The sequence below is a fragment of the Primulina eburnea genome, chromosome 1, assembly GCF_022965805.1.
Source record: "Primulina eburnea isolate SZY01 chromosome 1, ASM2296580v1, whole genome shotgun sequence".
Classification (NCBI taxonomy): Eukaryota; Viridiplantae; Streptophyta; class Magnoliopsida; order Lamiales; family Gesneriaceae; genus Primulina; species Primulina eburnea.
The window spans coordinates 55,922,486-55,944,890 of record NC_133101.1 but is presented as its reverse complement, the minus strand read 5'-3'; the positions used below and the strand labels follow the sequence as shown (position 1 = coordinate 55,944,890).

At 34.7% G+C, this 22,405-nt stretch overlaps 2 protein-coding genes across 5 annotated transcripts; both read right to left on the bottom strand.

Annotated features, from left to right (window-relative positions):
- Nucleotides 1–8,552, bottom strand: LOC140832209 (peroxisomal ATPase PEX6). Of its 4 annotated transcripts, none has more exons than XM_073196098.1 (16): nucleotides 8,149–8,552; nucleotides 7,290–7,922; nucleotides 6,949–7,192; nucleotides 6,677–6,818; nucleotides 6,294–6,477; nucleotides 5,574–5,765; nucleotides 4,957–5,229; nucleotides 4,617–4,688; nucleotides 4,168–4,254; nucleotides 3,942–4,064; nucleotides 3,729–3,839; nucleotides 1,114–1,152; nucleotides 866–987; nucleotides 641–785; nucleotides 323–400; nucleotides 1–217 (listed from the first exon to the last, which is right to left on the bottom strand). In XM_073196098.1, exons 1-16 carry the CDS (start codon nucleotides 8,419–8,421, stop codon nucleotides 122–124), a joined length of 2,814 nt encoding a protein of 937 aa, XP_073052199.1. In that variant the 5' UTR covers nucleotides 8,422–8,552; the 3' UTR covers nucleotides 1–121. The 4 variants fall into 4 exon arrangements, 2 of the variants coding, with proteins under 2 accessions (XP_073052199.1, XP_073052208.1); XM_073196107.1 differs by having other exon boundaries at nucleotides 6,294–6,432; XR_012118085.1 differs by lacking the exons at nucleotides 1–217; nucleotides 323–400 and having other exon boundaries at nucleotides 866–971.
- A 7,311-nt stretch (nucleotides 8,553–15,863) lies between these two features.
- On the bottom strand, nucleotides 15,864–21,011 carry LOC140832201 (uncharacterized). Its single transcript, XM_073196086.1, has 15 exons — nucleotides 20,638–21,011; nucleotides 20,222–20,294; nucleotides 20,021–20,042; nucleotides 19,827–19,905; nucleotides 19,714–19,746; nucleotides 19,393–19,541; nucleotides 19,077–19,233; nucleotides 18,656–18,896; nucleotides 18,142–18,383; nucleotides 17,762–18,025; nucleotides 17,561–17,671; nucleotides 17,033–17,257; nucleotides 16,763–16,963; nucleotides 16,311–16,487; nucleotides 15,864–16,217 (listed from the first exon to the last, which is right to left on the bottom strand). Exons 1-15 carry the CDS (start codon nucleotides 20,911–20,913, stop codon nucleotides 16,020–16,022), a joined length of 2,448 nt encoding a protein of 815 aa, XP_073052187.1. The 5' UTR covers nucleotides 20,914–21,011; the 3' UTR covers nucleotides 15,864–16,019.
- Between the last annotated feature and the right edge of the window lie 1,394 nt (nucleotides 21,012–22,405).

Below are 22,405 nucleotides of genomic sequence, written 5' to 3'. Positions count from 1 at the left end.
GGACTTGAAACTTTTATATATACATCAATATTTGGGAAGGTATTGAATATTGTGGCAACTTAACCGGAGATTATTAGGATGAAATAACAATAACAAAATATTAAAAGTACACAACACTGACTTAGTTCATCCTCGACGGACCTTGGAAATGATCCCGCAGCAACTCATATTTCTTCAGCTCAGCCATAGAGAGTGAAGGAGAAAGTTCTCTCAAGACCTTCAAGGTGCAGAACAATGACTCAGCCACGAGTAAAGAAAGAGAAGATTGAATCTAATCAGACGATATGTGAACTCTTTGACATTTGCACATAGGATATCCTACCTCAATAAAATCCTCATACTCAACAACGATGGAGTCCGATGGATCATCCAAGCTTGATTTAGAGTCAGCACTTAACGCCTATAAAAATGGTTATAAAGAAACGTTCTTAATTCACTGTAAATCAATAAGATGGTATAGTACTGCCTTTATATCTCTGGTTCTATCTGCAAAACATACTTGGAAATATCAAAGGAAGAATCTGATTCCTATAATCTCTATCTTGGTCAAGTGAGACAAAGGAATGTGAAAAGTTGGCAACACGGTGAAATTATTACTCAGATGTCGAGTTCGGAATGATAAGACAAGTTGGGGACGTACCTTGTTTTTTGCAGCTCGAAACCAAGCATCAGCACAAAGAGCGTACATATCAGCACCAGTAAAATTTGGAGGGCATTTCTGTGCTATCTCATACAATGACAAATGCTCATGCAGTTTAAACTTCCTCGTAAGAGCTTTAAGGACCCTGAAAAAAGAGAATGGACCAACTTTAATGGAAGTACATATAAAACATGAATTACCAAAGAATTGAAAAACAAACCAAACCTCTCCCTGAACGATGCTTCTGAATTAACACCAACATAGAGGAGCTTATCAAATCTGCCTGGCCTCAGAAGTGCAGGGTCGATGAGATCTGGCCTGTTGCTAGCACCTATTATGAATAAGTCCTATAGAACCCCACAATCACGAACTAAAATGAAGTGGAAGAAGAAAATAAAGGCGGCAAATCAACTAAAAAAAATAGATGTGGAAAGAAAAGTAAAAAGTAACTGCAGTGAAGTACTACAACAAACCTGAGAAGAATCATTCAACCCATCGATTTCTGCGAGCATCTAGACATAAATAAATCAAATTAGGCAATCACATGACTGATACAAACTATAAAAATAATGAAAAATAAAATTTCATGTCATCGACTGTGTCATGTGTCTCTATTGCACCAATATCAGAAGTTCAAACCCCAAAGGATTATTTCGCTATAATTTTTTGTAGGATTTGTTGTTATATTATTTAAGTTTCAATAAATAGGATCATTCTTAGAGTGAACTTTTATTTATATTAGGATATGATTTTCTCTATATGAATCATTGTCTTCTGTTATAAACAGAGTGTGTTCTATTAATCAAATTATCAGGCAAATTATACAAAATATTGTGTCACGAGATATAAGATTCTCTCCCAACGAGCCTTTAAAACTAAGAGATCGCGAAGTTATCTCAAAACGAGCATCAAAACTCTATCCAAAATACATTGATCATCTAATATCATGATCCAAACCTGGGACCATAACAAATTGCTATCAGAGCCAACTGTTATGGAGGATTTTCACACCTTGCAGCAACAATTCGAAGCATTTATCCAGATGTACAAAGAAAATGGGCTGCAAACAAGCGTCGGCAGCAATAACTCCATGCCCATCTGAAAGCATTATCCTTAACTATCTCTGCAACCAGAACTGAAGCAGTAGGGGGTAAGGACAAAGGCAGAAGTACTAAGGAGCTGCGTGGCGGAGAAACCACAGATGGCAGCACATTGTCACTGTCCATTGCTGCGGCTAGACCAAGTGCACAGGCAAACAAGGATGATGAAGCTATATAAAAGGTATGGATGACCAGAAAAACAGGGAGCTGCATGGCAGCAGATCAGCATATGGCAGCACGTGTGCCCAATCCCAAATATTCAAAATGGGATTTTCCAAAGCACAGAGGGATGTCCGATCCACTAGGAGGGCTAAACCGATGCCAACAATTCTTTGGCATCAATGAACACCGGAAAAAGGAAAGAGTGGATTGGCTTTTTTTTTTTTTTTACCTTGAGACCAATGTCTTACTCGGTTTTGTAGGAGGAATTTAAGAACCGCCACCTATGCCTAATCTTTGAAATACTCCAACAGCAACAATCATTCATGAGGAGATCCAAGTACCTCCTTGCGTGGACTGAGGAGGTTGCCTACACTTTTTGGTTATGGACAACCATGATCTCCAAGGAGAGAGTAATATCAAGATCCCATTGCACCAATATGGAAAGTTCAAGTCCCAAAGGAGGATTTGTTGTTATCTTATCCTTTATTTAATTTTTAAATAAATAAGATAATTTCTCAGTTAGAGTAATTTTTATTTATGTTAGGATAATATGATCCTCTTTATTTGAATCATTGTACTCTATTATAAATAGTGTTATTCTATTATAAAATTATCAGTAAAATTATTCACAATTGTCACGGGATCTAAGGTTCTCTCCCAAAGAGACTTTAAAACTACGAGATCGGGAGGTTCTTTCAAAACGAGCCTCGAAACCCTTCCAAAATACATTGATCATCCTATAACATGATCCAAACCTGAGACCACAACCAGTTGGTATCAGAGCCAGTCGTCATGGGGGGATTCCAAGCACTATAACAACAATTTGAAGCTTTTGTAAAGCCGCATCAAGAGGACATGGCAGCCAATGGAAAAGGCAGCAAGCTCTTCTTGATCAATTCGAGGAGATATCAAAATGTTTGTCAACCATACAATTAGAAGAAGATTGGGGGCAAAGACAGCACCAATCAATGAGGTGCACAGACCAACATTTTGAAAGACATCGAGACAGCGAGGACGACTTATCAAAAGTACCTCAAAATTTGATGCTAGATTTTCCCCAGTACAATAGCCAATCAGACTTGATGAGATATCTTAGTCAATGTGAAAAGTTCTTTCGTCACCAACGCGAACCGGAGAAAGACAAGGTAGGATTGGCCTCTTTCCACTTTGAGTGCATTGGTGAACCCTGGTCCCTCAAATGGTAACAAGATCGTCCAAAATTGAAGTGGGAAGAATATAAGAATTACCGCCATTTGCGCTTAATCATTGAGATACTCCTACGATGATTGTTCTTGAAGTAATGGAGAATTTTTCAGAATTGAAAGAGAACAGCAACAGTTTGAAGATCCTGGAATCTATCTTTTTCGTGCTTGTCACGATTTCCAAGGGGATACAGATTAATGGGCAAGAATTAATGACAAACTGCTAAAATCAAGGATGAAATGGTGGAAGATTCAGAAATTAGGAATTAATTAGAAAAATTTATTTAGTTTTTTTTTAATATTACTTGCGTTCTAGCCATGGATAGGGAAATTACGGTATATTTCTTGCTAGGGAAATTAATTGTCTTCCTGTATTTAAATAACTATTGTTGCAAGGAATAAGAATATCCAGAATTCTCAAATCAAATAGTAAATGTTTAATCGCGAGGTTCTCTCAAAACAAGCGTCAAAACCCTATCCAAAATACATTGATCATCCCATAACATGACCTAAACATGGGACCATGACAAACTGATGTTAGTCTTGGTCTCATGAGGACATTTTCTTCTTACGTGAGGTCTGGAAATTGCAATTATGTTCCAAAAGGATTGTTATTATCCTTACCTGAGAAACAACTCTGTCCATAACACCCCCAGAATCTCCAGAAGCACCTCGGGCTGGGGCAAGAGAGTCTAGTTCGTCAAAAAATATAACACATGGGCGAGCTGCTCTGGCCTAAAAAAATAAGGTAGAATTCAACAAAACAGTTCTTAATTTGAACCTGAATTTTTTGTGTAGTTACGGTGCTCCTGAGGATAGAAAAAGAGCACTTTCTACCTTCTGAAAAATGTCTCGGATATTTTTCTCTGACTCTCCAATGTACATGTTTATCAATTCAGGTCCTTTCACACTTAGAAAGTTCAAGGAACATTCTGTGGCAACGGCTTTTGCCAGTAATGTCTGAAAATAACACCCGAAAAAATTATAATACTAGATTCTAATCTAAGAATTTATCAGATACATCAAAATGGAAAAAATTGGGGAAGTTCAAAGCAGAACCTACCTTTCCAGTCCCTGGAGGACCATAAAGAAGAACCCCTGATCGTTTACGCAAACCAGACGAAAATAAATCCTTATGAAGAAGAGGAAGCTGGCAATATAAATCCAGAACACTGAGTATCAAAACAGGCTAAAGGATCGGGTAAAAGGAAGTCCAATTTGATTACAACATCTACAACATGCTTGGCCAGAGAGTAAGTTTTCATGAAGAATGTGATGGTCATTTTACTCGTCAATAATGATCATTCATCTGAAAATAAAGAATGATAAGTAAATTTGCCAGTCTTTCCAGTTGAAAGCAGACAGTCTCAATTTTAGTAAGATACAATTTTATTGAATAGTCAAGAAATATCTTTTGGATCAACTACCTAACGAAACAGGACATAACCTCTATATATTCTTAGAAGTCAAGGACTCAAAATGATGTACATGTTTCCAGTGAGTGTTTTTTACCTGAACGGTATCCAGAATTGATTTTTTAACGTCCTCAAGTCCACCAACATCTTCCCATTTGATGTTTGGTACCTATAATAGGATCATCAAAGATAACAAGGATTTTTCCATATGGAAAATGGAAGAGTATCTCAAAGAATAAATTGTATCTCTTTGAAACAAATGAATTGCAGGCAAAGGTAAGACCTAAGAGAGCTCCTTCTCTCTCCGTCATAAAAATTTTCAACAGAAAAGCTCATTTTTTGCGGTGAAGTTGTTATCAAAAGCATATGACCCCCGATCTAGAAATACAATATCTGAACTATCAAAAAAGTTCTCATTAAGACCTTGTCTGGTTCACCTTTGGAGTACCAAGAGCTGATGCATTTCTTCTTTTGGATTGTTCCAAAGCTTTGGTTAAGTTGTCTTTCCCAAGACCTAAATGTGCAGCACTTATCGTTTTGCCATCTTCAATCAAATTGGACTCAGATGTTCTCTCTTCCAACCCAGTGTCTGCCATCCCCCCCTCAGAAATTAAATTTGCACCTGCATCTGCAATTAGAGCCCGCAAATCTCTGGGCATGAAACCAGACGTCTGTCCAACTATATCTTTTATCATATTCTCGACAGAGGTCTGCAGTATGAAATGATGCAAACAATAAAACTCAAAACCTCAAAACAAAAGGTTGTTACACAGCAACAAAAGCATTGAAATGACGTTGCTATTATTCAAGTATCTACTTCTAGTGGCTAAATTATTAAATTCGGCTAGATAGATAAGGACAACATGCACCTTCAGGCTTCAGCATAATAGTACAAAAAACATACTCAGGGTAAGTAAAATGGTAAGATCACTTTAATCATTTTATAAGACCACCGAAGAGAGAATAAAGGCAAGTAAAACGGTATCAACTAAAATCATCAGGGTATGTGTAGACGTCACTGCAAAATCCAGGGGAAAATAATACAATAACATACATCTGGATTCGACTGGGAAACACTCTGAAGGGACTGAGACAGCAATTGCCACCTTTGTTTTTCGCTGAGAGGTCCCATTTTTATTTCATGACTGAAACAGCGTCTAATAGTTGGAGGAAGACCTTCTGAACTATCAGCAGCGGCTATCAAGATTACTGGATGACAGTTTATCATTTCATCAACTTTTAAATTCTGGACAAAAGAAACAAGCGAATGTTATAATCATTTCTTCAATAGTCATTAGCTACATGCTGCATATGAAGGGTTTGCATTTCCATCCTGAGGTATTTATCCAAAAAAATCAGATCAGCTAACCGTTAATATTTCAGAATGAAACTCAAGACACAAATGCGTTGAGTTGCAATTCAAAAATGGATATAAAGCGATGAAGGTTTCTAATGACCAAAATAAGTTGGCTAGATAAAAAAATTTCAGCATTTTACACTTGATCTTTTGCTTAATATATGCCCTACAATGCGAGTGTAACAGAAAGCATCAGAACCTTTAGTTCTGAATAGTGTTTATAGTAACTGTTGCATCTTTATTTTAATATAAGATTCACTGGTTGAAAAGGGGGAAATGAAAATAAACAAAGAAGCTATCTTCGACCGTGACATCAAGTCTGATTAGAAGCAACTAATACTTGCGCGGTAGAGAGAAAGGCTACTGCACATAAGAGAGAAAATAAAGTGATATACACTTGATAACTAGAATGCTTACAGAATCATCAGGTGAGTTTTCTTCAAAGTAGCCATATTCATCCTTGCTAAATGGCTCTGTAAACTGCTTAATAACAGATGCAACTTCTGAGTTAACACCAACTTGCTCGTGAGATGACACATCTTGAGAGGTCGGTTTACTGAAAACCTCAAAATGTCGAAGAAGAAGAATGGTTGGACGATATCTACAATAGTAATAGCATGTAAAAAATACTAGGAATTTGAATGGAATAAAACAGAATATCACCAGCTCAGAAGAGATAAGAACAGACACATAGAGAGCAAGGATTTAGCCAATGCCCCATTCCACCAAAACCCCATGAAAGAAAATGAAAACAGAAAGGAACTATAGCTTAACGTTCAACACCATAAGCATCAGAATACCTGCTGGCTACATCGAAGGCTTCAGCGAGAGCAACTGATGCTTTGTTTTCAGAAGATGTCATGAAATTATGACAACTATATTCCACCACATGCAAACCCAGTTGACGAGCAACGTATCTGACCACAGTCCTTTTCCCACAACCTGCAATTAGCTTCGGGATCAGCACAGGCTAGCAAATTCAGATGTTGGTTCACAAATTAATTTGTTCTGGGGAACTATGATAAGTACAAGGACATTTTCAAACAACCGGAGCAAAAAGTTTAAAACAGACCAGGAAGACCATGCAATAGGATAGCAACCCTGAATTTTGATAAAAGTGCCGATGGACACAGTGTTGGTGCAAGTATGGAGGCTAAAGTCTGCACTGTATCCTCTTGTAAAGGTGGTAAACCTTTTATTTGTGAAATTAAAGGATCTGGAGGAACAGCAGAAGAGACGGCCCCTCCTAGAACAAGCGCAGTTCGAGTGCGATTGACTCTCAGAACAGGTTCCTCTAATGGTTCCATAGCTACAACCTGAAAACCGGTAAACAATCTAATATATGATCAGGAATCCTCAAGACACTCTCGGGATGTGTAGGACAGGTAACAGCGTATTCATAAAATAATTGACCTTGAAGTATATCAAATCATCACCACCGTTCAACATCTTTCGGTTGCACGAGATGCACAACTCTGATTTACAGCTCCACCGTGCACAGATAGCAAAGAGATCACCTCTAGAAAGAAATCTGTCAATGGAAAAGTACGCATTTAAAGCCACATCGATCAACTCTTGACGATCTTTTGCTTCAACTGATGAACTAGTTTTAAGACTTTCAAGGGTGCCACACTTTGGTATCTTTACAAAAGATGCTCTCAAGTGTGAGGCATACTTAGGTAACTGCCCCCAAGGTTCAAGTCCTATAGTAATAAAAGACTCATTTACTTTCCCAATCTCTTCACCATCCCTTTTTACTTCAAACAAAGATGACAGAGTCTCTATGCCTTGCTGCACAACAGATTTTAAGCATGAATGGTGCAAGTTCAAGTTAAATGCTAGGATCGGAGATAAAAAAGCCACTCCAGGATCCAAAGTTGCTGACTGAATTCGAGGGTAGGAGTGTGATGGAAAGATCACCATCGTCCTCGGAGACTGCGAGCAGAGTGAACCATTACTCGACAAGTTTTCATCAGCATTGGGAGGGTCCAAAGCAACAGCTTGCCCAATTCTACTGATGTTCGCATCAGAATTCTTGATACGTATCTACACATAATTCGAAAGGCAAAGAATTTTTTTAAAACAACTCATCAACCATCTGTTTTCCTCTATACCAAACAGAACACCAGATTTTAAAAGAAAAAATGAGAACATGACATGCTAGCAAACTTGAGACAAAGGGGAATACTTGCTTTAGCATAGTAACTTCACAATCTGTTGAAATAAACATCACAGAGTAGCCGTAAAACAAAAAATGGCGTAAATCCATTACCAGCGATCCTGAAGTAATGGATAATCTTTTAAGCAGCGAAGCGGACAACCCAACCAATGAAGAATCATCGAGTGTAGGAAAATCTACAGTTGCGTCCTTGCAGAGTCTAAGAATTCCAGCAGTTAATTGCAGGCCGGCCGCCAATGGATATGGGGTGATCCGGTGACTTCCTTCGGCTTCTTCATCAATATGTTTAGAAGGATTGAGCAAGGAATTAACAAGTGCTTCAGTGGAAGCAAGCACCAAGGGCTTCCTCCTCCTGCTCTCCACCATCACTCGCACAAAACCCTAAGCCTTCATCTATCGGATATTTGGCAATTCAAGGCCGTCTGCGAATGGCGTCAGCACTTCGAGCTCCGGCAGCTTTTTCCCCGACACAATAAGACGACTAAATTGCAATATGTCCCTTATTTATTAATGTGTATCAATTGGGTACTTTATTTATTTTCGAGCGGATTTATTTATTTTTTAAAAAGAATTATGTACTTTACTTTTAAAAAAAAAAACATTAATGCTCTACACTTTTTTAAAAATATTTTTTAGCTATGTCATTTATTCTTAGTTGGTAAAAATAATCCATTTTTTAATGACAAAAATTTGTGTGAAACAATCTCACGGATCGTATTTTATGAGACAGATCTCTTATTTGGATCATCCATGAAAAATATTATTTTTTATGTGTTATTTTTTATTGTGAATATATGTAGGGTTGACCCATCTCATAGATAATGATTCGTGAGATTGTCTCACAAGAGACCTACTCTTTTTTAATTTTAAAATTTTTTTTTATCTTGTTGAAAATAACCATGTACTTTACGTCAAGTGTATAAAATCATCCAAATGTTAAAATATTAATAATAATAATAAAGTATAAATTATGTTATATATAAAAAAAGATGATGTTATATAAAGATCATAGTAAGTGATAGTTGATTTGATTGATATATTATTTTATTCTTATTTTATGTATCAATCCATCAACTTATAAATAGATATTTAGTTGAAATAATAGACAACTCAATTCTCTCTTCATTTCTTTGTACTTCAACTATTAAATTATAACATGAAACACGTTAATCAGCTTGAATACTCTTCAAGATATATATCTATAAATAATTTTATTCTTATTGTTTGTATGAATGTTCTAGAAGAAATTTAATATTTAGATTTTATGTTAATGCTCTCAAAATAGTATAAATTTTAGTTTTATTTTAATGATTACATTAATGCTCCTAAAATAGCGCAATATTTAGATTTAATATCGATGCTCTCGAAGCAGCAAAATTTAGTTTTATAATAATGTTTGTGGTTTTATATTAATGTTTCTAAAGTAACAGAGTTTTAATATTGATGTTATTAAAGTACCACAGATTATATGTTTATATTATTGCTCTTAAAGAAACATATTTTTGAAATTATATGTTGATGTTCTTGAAATAGCCCAAAATTTAAAGATTTGTCAACAATATTTATCTAAGAATTAAAATTTGCCAATATTTATGAAGAATATTGACTAAATGCATATTAGAACTCTGTTTTATTCAAGATTAGTTTCAAGCTCACACTTTGTAGTGAAAAAATCATTGATGAAGATTTACTAAAAAAACTTTATCCACTTTTTATGCATCAATATTCTCCCGCAACCAAAAATGAATTTAAAAATAGTCCATGCCTACTAGTTTATGAACAAAACGATGTGCCATTCATGGTCAGCTGCTCCCAACTAGCTCTACACCATTTCCTAAAGCAAATAAAATGTAAGTGAATGTTAACTCAAAAAAAAAAAAAAATAGAAAGTGTGTGAGCCTAATTATGGCCAAAGGAAAAATTATCAACAAGAAGATGGAAATATATATAGGACAAACCAACAACCACAAAGATCTAATAATGAAGAATCAAAAGAGAAAAACTCTAAAGAATATGAAGATAAATGTTTAATGTGGATTACATAAGCCTTGCTTGTACCTTCCGTATAGAAAAACATTTTGTGGATCTCTACCAAAAATTTATCAATGAAAATGAAAAACGACAAATTTTACTAATGTGGATGGGCAGATTGAAAAAATTCACTTGGATGCCTCTTATTTCTTTGTTAATCCAAGTGGGAATATTGATTACATGATTGGTGGTAGTGTGATAGAAAAAATGAAATTAGTCACTTTTAATTCTAGATTTTTTTCCTCTCAAAGTTCGGTTTCCGTTTAAGTTGTCATTGATGTTTGAAGAAAATATGGAATAATTATTCTCAGTTACCTTCTTGACACGTAATATGATGCAATATGTCAAAATTATGTACTATTAAATCCTAAACAATTAGTGATAAACATTTGATCCTAAGATACAATATGGTAAACTCGAATTCGAAACTCTTCATTTAATTGGAAAAAATGCTTCACCTTATTTCTAAGAATCTATAAGATACAATAAAAGAAAGAAATGAAGAATCCATGTAGGATCGTGTAAAAACACTAATATTTTATTTGTCACAATCTCTATGATGGATTGAAAGCTGAGTATCTCACTATGAAAGGATCATAAGAACTTTGAAAATTTTGAAATAAAGGTTCGACCATTAGATAATTGTAATTCTCGCAAGAGTTAGTTATGAATAGATTCATCTTTGCCTACAGTATTTCAAATCTGTGAGCAATTATAACTCCGATTTATTCATGATTAGTTCCAAGTTCACATTTTGTGGAGAAAAAATAATTGATCAAGATTTTTTAGAAAAAACTTATCCACTTTTTATGCATCAAATATTCTCCCACAACAAAAATATCGTGAGCGTGAATTTAAAAAATACTTCATGCCTACTAGTTTATAAACAAAACAATGTGCTATTCATGAAAAATGGTCAGCTACTCCCAACTAGCTCTACACCATTTTCTAAAGCAAAAAAAATGTAATTGAATGTTAACTCAACTCAAAATAAAAAATGGAAAGGGTGTGGGCGTGATTATAGCCAAAGGAAATAATATCAACAAGAAAATGGAAATATATATAAGACAAACCACCAACCATGAAGATCTAATAATGAAGAAGCAAAAGAGAAAAACTCTAAAGAATATGAAAATAAATGTCTCAATGTGGATTGCATAGGCATTGGTCGTACCTTCTGTACGGAAAAATATCTTGTGGAATTCTACCAAAAATTAATCAAATGAAAATGAAAAATAGTGATAAATTTTATTAATGATGATGAGCAGATTGAAATAATTCACTTGTATGCCTCTTATTTCTTTGCTAATCCAAGTGGGAATATTGATTACCTGATTGGTGGTATTGTGATAGAAAAAATGGAATTAGTCACTTTTAATTCTAGTTGTTTTTTTTACTTCTCAAAGTTCAGTTAACGTTTAGTTGTCATTGATGTTTGAAGAAAGTATGGAATAACTATCATTTGGTTTAGTGTATTTTTGAAGTTTAATCTTATTTTCAATTGTAATTGAAGTTACTTTCGAGTTTCATTTAATAAAGTGCCTTATTTATAAACCTTGGATTTAATCATCTTCAAGTTATAACTAATTCAATTATGCATTTGTTTTTTAGATTAATGGTGGAATATCAAGATAAATGCCTAGCAGATAGTGGTACGACACATATCGTTCTTCAAAGTGAAAGATATTTTTTGGAATTAACATTATTAAAAATAATGCTATAATAATATCTGGTAGATCAAAATTTATTGAAGGTCATGGAAAAAAACCATTTTACACATATATGTTGAAAATGCACTTTATGCTAGCAACTCCAATAGAAATTTGCTTAGCTTTTAAGGTATTCATCGAAATAGATATATATTGAAACATTGAATGCAAACAATGTTGAATACATTTTTATTACATCTATTATATCTGACCATAGTGGATAAAAGAAAGACTGTGCACACTCCCTTATGGGATGTATTGCAAATAATAAAAGAAATTGAGGCAAACACAACACAAACAATAAGTTTGTTGATAAGAAAAGTTTTGTAATATGACACAATGGACTTGGGTACTTTGGGATAACAATGATATAAATAATAATAAATAATACTTGTGGACCTCTTTTAAAGAATTAGAAAATTCTTTTACATGACGATTTTTCTTTGTGTGTCTTGTTCACAAGACAAAGTATTTATAAAAAATTCTCCAACAAAGGTTGATGTTGATATTTCAACATTGTTGGAGAGAATTCATGTGGATATTTGTGGGTTTATACACCCATTATGGGCTATTTTAATACTTCGTGATATTGATTGATGCCTCAAATAAGTGATCACATATTAATTTGCTTTCATATCAAAATGGCAAAAACTTGTGTGAGACGGTCTCACGGGTCGTATTTGTGAGACGGATCTCTTATTTGGGTCACCCATGAAAAAGTATTACTTTTAATGCTAAGAGTATTACTTTTTATTGTGAATACAGGTAGGGTTGACCCGTCTCACAGATTATGATCCGTGAGACGGTCTCACATGAGACTCACTCTATCAAAATATGGATTTTGCTAGACTACTTGGGTAAAATTATTTAATTACTACCTCAATTATCTGATTATTCAATCAAGACAATTCGCCTTGATAATCGTGTTGAATTCAAATCACAAACATTTGATGAATTTTTATATCAATCGGGATTTAAGTTGAGCATGTAGTTCCATGTACATACACAAAATTACATTACACAATCATTTATTTAAACAATTTTAATTAATTGCCAGACCAATACTCATGAAAACAAAACTACCATATTTTTCTTGGGGTCATGCTATAATACACTCTGCATCATTGATTCATGTAAGACCAATTAATTATCACCAATACTCACCTTTGAAACTTGCATATATTCGAGAATCTAGAGTTTCTCGCCTCCGAGTATTTGGTTGTGCAATACAAGTCCCATCTTACCTACACAACAGATCATAATGAGTCCACAAGGTAGACTCAAATTTTTGTGAGTTATGATGTACCATCTATTATCAGATATTTGGAACATTTAATTGGTGACTTATTTACGGTAAGATTTGCATATTTTCACTTTGATGAAGGATTTATAACACCAAAAAGGGAGTTGTATCGTGAAGTGAAGAACAATGAAAATTTTGTTGGAATGAGAACATTTTCTCATTCGAATATCTGAAATAATCAAAGTAAGCAAGAAGTTGAAAGAATCATTTATTTGCAAAGAATTGCAAACCAATTGTATGAAAATTCACACGTACAAGTAAAGAATACTCCAGTGAAGATCGATATTCCTGCAGGACCATGTAATATTCTCCTGCAAATGAAAATAAAATAGCCTATAAAGAATCATTCACTTGCGTAGTCGACCATTTGGTTCGAATGATACAGTACCTCAAAAGAAAAAGGTACAAGGAAAATAATATCTAAAAACTTCATAAGAAACAATTTTACATGATAGAGTAACACAAATAAATGAATTAAAGGTGCATAATATGATTCCCGAAGAATCACATGCACATGACAAATATTAAGATTTCAACAAATTATTTGATAAAATATAGCATCGTAGTAATACAATGAATTGATAATGTTTTCACCCCTTAATGTGGTCTTTGATATCGTGCACAGTAATGGAGATCCCAAACCACAATCTGTTAGGGATTGTCAATAAAGGTATGATGGGCCAAAATGGAAGATAGCCATATAAGCTGAATTGGAATCTCCAAAGAAACGTAAAGTATTTGGACCCATAGTTCGAACACCAAAAATGTAATCACTACATGATGCAAATGGATATTTGTATGAAAAAATGAAAATTCCGAAATTGTAAGATACTAAGTCAGACTTGTAGCCCAATGTTTCTCTCACAGACATGAAATCAACTACAAGGATACATATTCATTTGTGATGGATGCCATCAATTTTCAATTCTTGGTTTAGCTTGGTTGTTTCAGAAGAAACTGACATATGATGTATGGATGTAATCACTTCATATTTATATGGTTTACTTGATAGAGACATATTAGATTTAAACCACCAAAAGAAAATGACACAACCCCTATGAACATGTTTTCAATAAAATTGCAAAAGTCATTATATGGGTTAAAACAATCTGGGTACATATGGTACAATCGCTTTAGTAAATATTTAATACAAGAAGGTTACATAAATAATTCTATTTGTCCATGTGTTTTTATAATTAAAAAAAAAACATACGAGGGTTTTACAATTGTGGCAGATTATGTTGATGATCTTAATCTTATAAGAACTCCCGAAGAGCTCACCAAAATTGCCAATTATTTAAAAATTGAATTTGAGATGAAAGACATGAGGAAAAAAAATTGTATTGGATTGCAGATTGGACATTTATCAGAAGAAATATTTGTTAATAAATCCTCATACGTTATAAAAAATACTAAAACATTTTTAAATGGACAAAACACATCCATTGACATCACTAATATTTGTTCGATCACTTGACAATAAGAAATATAATTTTCGTCCGCTTAAAGAAATATTTATTGGTCATGAAGAATCATATCTTAGTGCAATTTGTGCATTATCATATCTTACAAATTGAATTAGACCGGACATACTTTTTTTTTATACCTTTTAGCAAGATATATCTATTTTCCAACCCAAAGACATTAGAATGATGTAAAGTATAAATTCTGGTATCTTCTTGGTATAACAGACATTGGATTATTTTATTCGTCAAAATTAAATTCACTTTTAGCAGGATATAAAGATGCATACTATCTTTCAAATCCACATAAAACCATATTTCAAACATGTTATGTATTTACACGAGGATGTACTGTTATATCATGGAAACGGATGAAACAATGTTTAATAACAACATATCAATTCACTTTAAAATAACTGCAATGCATGAAGCAAATCGAAAACGTAAATGCTTAAGATCCATGACAGAGCATATTCAAGAATCTATCAACTATATTCAAAGGTCACGTTGTTTGTGTTACACAACTAAAAAGAAATAGAACAAAGTATATTTCGTTAAAGTTTTTCTACACACGAACTCCAATAGAAAGATGATTAATGTCCAAAATTGTAGCAAAAATAATTTTATTCACAAATGCATTATCGACGTCGACATTCAAGAAATCGATATCAAAGATAGAGATATATCAAATTGAAGGATACTTGATGATTGAATTCAATGAGAGTAATTATTTTTGTATTCTTTTTTTTTCATTAGTGTTTTTTTCTATTAGATTTTAGAGACAAGATTTTAACGAGACAACATTTAAAATCATCTAAATTTAAGTATTATATATATTTGTAGGTTGCTGGTTTGATCGATAACACTGTGATCTTCATTTTATGTACTAATCTCTTCGCAAGAAGTATTTTAACCTTACAAATATATAGAAGTGTTTAGTTAAAATAATACACAAATCAATTTCCTCTTATTTTGATTTTCTACTATTAAATTTAACAAATTAAAGATTTTAAATCCTTTATATATTTAAACAAAATCACTTCATAATGAATTTAAATTCTCAATTAATAATCTTTTAATTATTGTGAAAATTTCAAAATCATCTCGATATTCAGACTTGCTTTTTATCTCCCTTGAATTTTCAGATAAATCAAAATGCTTTTATGTATTATAAATACAAAAGCAAAATTTCCTACGTCCGTTCCGTTGTGCCAGCTGCTGAAAGGAGATATTGTGCAAATAGTATTCATATCGAGTCGTCCGAATAATTGGAAACTACTTACCAAATCAGCACAGCACTGATATCTTCAACCATTGTTCATATACTTTTATAAACCTCTGTTCTTAAGTTGAAGTTCCAAAAACAACATTCTTCCTGTCGGTGGGATTATCATATTACATTGGTACCTAATATCTTACATCGATTCCTAGTATCGTTGTACGCTGATATATTCGCCTTTAGATATGGGATATCTTCAAGAGCAGAGATTCGAGAGCCGTGGGATCGTGCACCGGAGGACTGCACGTGAAATTTTGGCACACCATAGCCACTACCTTGCCGGAAGCAAAGTTGTTTTTAGCCATCTTGGCGATCTTCTGGTTCTTGTCCTCCCAGAATCCCATATCTTCGTCATTCAAAGGGTCTATATGAATCACCTGTCGTCAATACCAAAAGACCATGTAAAGATCTAAGGATGTAAATCAGAGAAGGCGAATCGAGTAGTACTGCGCTTGTGGAGAGGTGCTTACTGTTTTGTTAGGATCATAGGATGCATGAGCAGAGGATAACATGCTGTCAAATTCCGGAGAAGACTTGTTCCCAGAAAGGACAACTTGCTTTCTTGAAGGTACAGCAAGCATATCTGCAGCACAGCACATCAGAGGCACAGCCATTGCTGATTCTTTTAACCTTTTCTCGAAGACGGCCTGTAAGATCACAAATTGAGAGGTAAAAGGAATAAAACAAAGGCGACTCCAGGAGCGCTTGTCTATGCAACTCGTGCAGAAGTACTCCTTGTACATTGATTATATTGGGGAGCAACTTCAATGCATGACTGTGTCGTACAAGATATAAATGTAACCCTCATATTGCTATGCAGTTTAAAATACTTTATTACCAACAGAAGCATTAACAAGACCTTCAGATCTTATAAGGATTAATTTAGTGCAGAATAGCAGTATTTAGCATATCAAGAGCGTACCAGTAGATGTTCTGCGTTGTGCCTGTAATGGTCGGAATTTGTTGCAACCAAAGAAGCCAATCTTACTAAATTGATTACCGAAACAGAGTTTCCCGAGGGTTCTGCGCCATCATGGTTTTCCTTCACACGGAGGAGAACTGAAGGATCGTCACCTTGAGTGTTGAAGTAACCTCCGCCATCTTTGTCAAGAAACAGTTCATCCTAAAAAAGTTTGCCATCATGTGATACGTATAAGAACCAAGACTGAGAAATAGGTACATGACTCATTACCTGGATATGTTGTAGTTCGACTGCCCATTTTAACCAAAGTATTGAACCGCCAAATTCATATAGATCGAGAAGACCAGAAATCAAGAATGCGTAATCATCCAAAAATCCAGGTGCCTTGGAGGGGCCATTCCTGAAGCTGTGATTAAGCCTCCTAGTTTGCTGATTGTAAAGATGATTCCTGATAAAAGATGCTGCCTTTTCTGCAACTTCCAGGTATTCTTTTGCCTATGGTCCACGGAGGACAAAATAATTTACAATTATACAAAAACACTTGAGCAGATGATACTGGTTCAATTACAAAACATGATATAATATCAAAAGTTACTTTATATTTTTAAAAACCTTAATTATCTTTAAAACATTTACAGGAAAGAAAAATAACGGTGGGTACACAGGAAACAAAAAATATAATAGGTGTAAACCATTTTACAAGTTCTATTAAGAGAGGTGGGTACACATGGTAAACAAAAAAAATAATAGGTGTTAACCATTTTACAAGTTCTATTATGAGACAGTAAGACATCTTACATCAGTACCGACAACTGGAAAGTAGTATTGTGTTCCTTCTTGTTCACCCTTCAGAATTTTAGAAGCTCTCGCAAATGAGGATATCGCAAGTCCATTCCAGGACACAATAACCTGGACAAAGAAATCACGTTGAAACCAGATAGAGATGAAGGGAAATAAAATAATAATTTGAATAATAATGTCCCGTAAAACAGGTGATACCTTATCATCCAAGTGTGGCCTGGGGCGTTTCGATCTAACATCAAAAAGCTTCAGTCTACACATTCCTATGATCTTCATATATTCATCAACAGACATGCCAAGCTTTGAAGCCATTGCAGAGGTGCTAGTTCTCTCTATTAACACATTTCTACTCTTGAACTCATTGTCAGGATCACTCATCCTCGAGAGATCACAGTTACCTGATTGTTTAATGTAGTAGTGCTCTTTAAACAGAGGTGCATGCTCTCCAAGCACGTCATCAACCTATCAAGACAACAGACAAATTTGAAATCATTAAACAATCATCTGAATACCGAAGAAAAAATAGCTGCAATAGTTGTCCCTTGTAGTTGATCTCAAGAAGCTACCAAATACTGTACCTCTTTACTGGTCCAAACGTAGAACGCACCCTCCTTTTTTTTGGAGGCACCTTCGAACTCTGCACTATCAGCATCCTCCGCCGAAAAGATTTCACCATCAGGGCCAATCATCTCTCTCCTCAGATAATCGAAAATATCCCGAGATACACTTGAATAGATGACATCTTTTGTGATGGAAAACACATCCAGATAAACATTAGCAAGCTGACCTTGGTCGTACAACATCTTCTCAAAATGTGGTACTGCAAAAAAATAAAGAGCATCTTCAATAGAGGAGCCAGGAATTTCACAAAAGGACGGCCTAAACTAAAATGTTAAAACAATTAGATAGAGGAAGCTAAACATTATAATTGACATATTTCATATGAAAATCATACGAATGCAACAGGACGGGGGTGGCCTCAAATGCTGCCCTTCCCCCGCCTCTCTCCATCGCCAAGCATCCTCAGCAGATGATCTAATTACCAAAGTTCACAATTTCACTTAATTTAGCGAATTAATGAGGAGAACGAACCATGCCAACATTCATCGACACTGTATCTGTGAAAACCACCTCCAACATGATCATGAATACCACCTCTTGCCATGCTCTGAAGTGTGGACAAAACCACAGGTAAGTTTCCCTTTGATTCACCCGACATTCCATTCTCCCGAAACTTCTTTGAATGATATAGCATCAACTGTATTTCAACTGGTCTAGGAAATTTTGGCGCTGAACCAAAGCCACCAAACTTTGGATCATAGTTGTCCGAAAGCTATGAAGAATGAAAAAAATATTAGGCGCTTGGAAAGTTAACAAGAAAATTCTGGAAAACCAAGCAAAGAGAATAAGATATCTCAGCACAAAAAACGAGATTACAATAAAACCTGAAAACAAATAATATATCAAAATTGCATCCGAAATAAAAGAAAAACGTCCCAAAAAAAAATAATACCTGTTCAGCACATTTCTGCAATGCAATTTCTTGAAGCCCTTCTGCCAGCTTTTCCGATCTTGTAGTAGCAGCTAGTGCCTCGGAAAGTTGTTCTATAGCGAAAGTCCCACTCTGGACTAGCTCATCCTTCTTACTGTCCCAAGCTTCTTTCACTTTCCTATCAAATAAAATAGATTATAAAAGCTGTTCCGACTTTCATGCAACATCTGAAATTAAAATACTGGCCAACAAGATATTTCCATACAAAAAAAGAAAATCTACTTAAAACATATTGTCAATCTGAATAAAAACAATGTTAGGATGAATGTACTGATACCTTAGCACAGTTTTAAAGCCAGGTCTGCCATATTTATCATCTGGAGGAAAGTAAGTACCACCCATCAAAGGCTTTAAGTCGGGTGAAAGGAAAACGCTTAAAGGCCAACCACCACCACCATAGAGCGCCTGCACATATGTCATGTATACCTGAAGAAATAAAAAGTGGAATAAGCGCTTAAGTTAGATATTTCTCAGAAACTTTGGCGATCGAATAATATAAGAAATCAAGGTGAAATACTGAAATCGTTTAGTAAAGAGTAATGGGGAGAAAAACTAATGGCTAGGATAAGTTGACAATTGATACAATATGTGGGATTACCTTATCTACATCCGGTCTTTCTTCTCGATCCACCTGCCAAGAATATTTTAAAGAACACCATTTTATAGGGGAAAAAATAGGAAAGGACATTTCAAAGAAGTCGAGAGTTCCACCTTGATACTGACAAACCAATCATTGAGCAATTTGGCCACATCTTCATTCTCAAAAGATTCAACCTCCATAACATGACACCTCAATTGAAAAATTGTTGCCCACAAAAAAACTCAGATCGAAATATTACATATATGAAGCCCAATGACGATACAAAGAAAAATAAACTTCACACGAGACTGATAAAAAATCATACCAATGACATGTGCTGTATCCAACTTCAAAATGAAAGATGATCCCATCATTGCACGAGAAGGCAGGAAGTAAAAATCCAAAAGAAAAAGGATATTGAGTTAATGATTTTGCACAAATTTTTAGAACTCAAGAGACCAGACTTAATAATCTAGGACTAAGGAATGAACCACAAGTGCGGAATGGAAAAATAAAAAGGCCGTACTTGACAGAAAGATAGGAACATCTCTTCTACGAGCTACTGAAAATGCCTCTTCACTCCATGGATACCAATCAACCTATTTAAAAACCAGATCAAAAAACACCAACGCCCATAAAATAAGAGCTGAATATAGGGCCGAAGACAGTTCCCCTGAAAGAAATATTATTAAAAATCTCATGCCTGATTATTAAATATTGTGCGCATGTCTGAAATCTGACACGTCGTTACACGCAAAGAGCCGCTAAACGATAGAAATCACTAATACACATGCAGAAAACAAAAGTCGAACTCTGAATAATGTAACATATATCATTTTGATCTTCAAACCGTGTATGTGCCCAGAACTGAGCTTATCACACACCCATAACTCCACAACACCTAAAAGATTTAATCTTCGCGGAGCTCCGAGGAATACTCACAGGATTATGCGCGTGCTGAAGAAGGTAAGGACTGTGCTCCAGAGCAAGGCGATTGCGGTGCTTGTGGGTCTCCGACGACGTCGTTTCCGAAGACTTATCCGAAGCCATCGAAAAGACGCCGGAAACTATAATGGGCCTCCGAAAAACGATAGATAAAGGCCAGGAAAATGGAAGAAACTCCGAATTATTGAATTTCTTCAGTGAATTATTGGTGGGTATACTGTGAGAAATGAATTGACGTGACCGGGAGGAAGAAAAGATCCATCTTTTGAGCATAGGGAATCAATTATTAACAGGGAGAAGTTAATCGATAACGAGAAAAGGAGAATTTATAGAGCTCTTTGTGAATTGAGGAGCATTCTTGCCACGGAGTTTCACATTTGGTGCCGAAGAGTAACATGCTCTGCCACGTGGCATCTAGAAGGTTAATTCCAATTACCAGTAAACCGAAGTCCGACAGCAGTGGTTCAGCCCCAAAAATAAAGAAAATTATTGGGCTCGTATTGGTCCAATCATCTTCATTGTCGGCCCAATTATGATAGTTGGACTGGGAATATCGCCCCAATTATCTACTTGAGTCCTCAAATGCTAAACTTTTACGACAAAATCATCGGCTACACTTGTTGCTGTGAACCGTATTATATTTTTCTCAAACAAGCTTCGTTTGTCAAAATTATTAAAAATTATATATACTAAATATTATGAATGAACAAAACAAAATTAATCATTGATAAAACATTTTATTCATCTATTTTTTTAATTAAAAAATATCAATATATTGTTTTAATCGATTATCGTGCATGTGACATCGGTTTCTTTTTAAAATAGATCAATCAGATGTTTTATAAATGGTTAATTATATTTTGTTCATTCATGGTCTTTAGTGGGTTTAATTTTTAATAATTTGTACAAATCTGGCTTGTTTGAGCAAAGTGTACCGCTATTTGGAGTATCAATTGCAGTAGAGGTTTCATCCCAAACTTTCCATTAATGTTCTCTGTCCCGGGTAGGGGTCTAAACGAACGGAGCTCGAACATGTTCGAATTCAGTTTGAATTTGATAAGCTCGAATTTGATAAGATTGAATAAAAATCAAATATTTTTCGAGCCGGTTTGAAAAGCTCGCGAACCGACTCAATTCATTTACACCTCCAATCCCTGGTTAGTTTGCAAACCTACATGTATTTTCTTAATTATTTTTACTATATTATAATACCTATTCCCTATAGAATTAAGAAGAGGAAAATTTTGATATACCACACTTGTCCTATTGAAAAATAACAAAAATATCAAAATTTACTTATTTATTATTTGTTTCTGACTCGATTTCGTTTATCTGTGTAGGAGCTGAATGAGATTTTTTCTGTTGACAAACTTGAATGATGTAGATTTGCATTGTTTTTGTTCAATTTTAATTTATGTGACACACATGTTGGAATTTTTTTAAGAACTTAACTAATCAAAATCAAGCAAAAGAAAATTAAGAAAAAAACATTTGAATTTTCCATGCCTCAGGCAATGTGAATGCTGCCTCTTTTGTGCCCTTGATTTCTCAAGGACTATAGGAGAGGTGTCTAACTGCTCGTAAAGTGGCGCTGATTGATAATATTTACGAGTTTTTCATGATACATTACATCCAAATGGTGTTCTTTGATGGTTTGCATCTGATTTTTGGATGAAGGAACACCTCACTGTTGGAACAACATGTCCCTACAATTTGATATCTATAAATACATTATCAAGGATCAATATTAAGAACTTTTGATCAG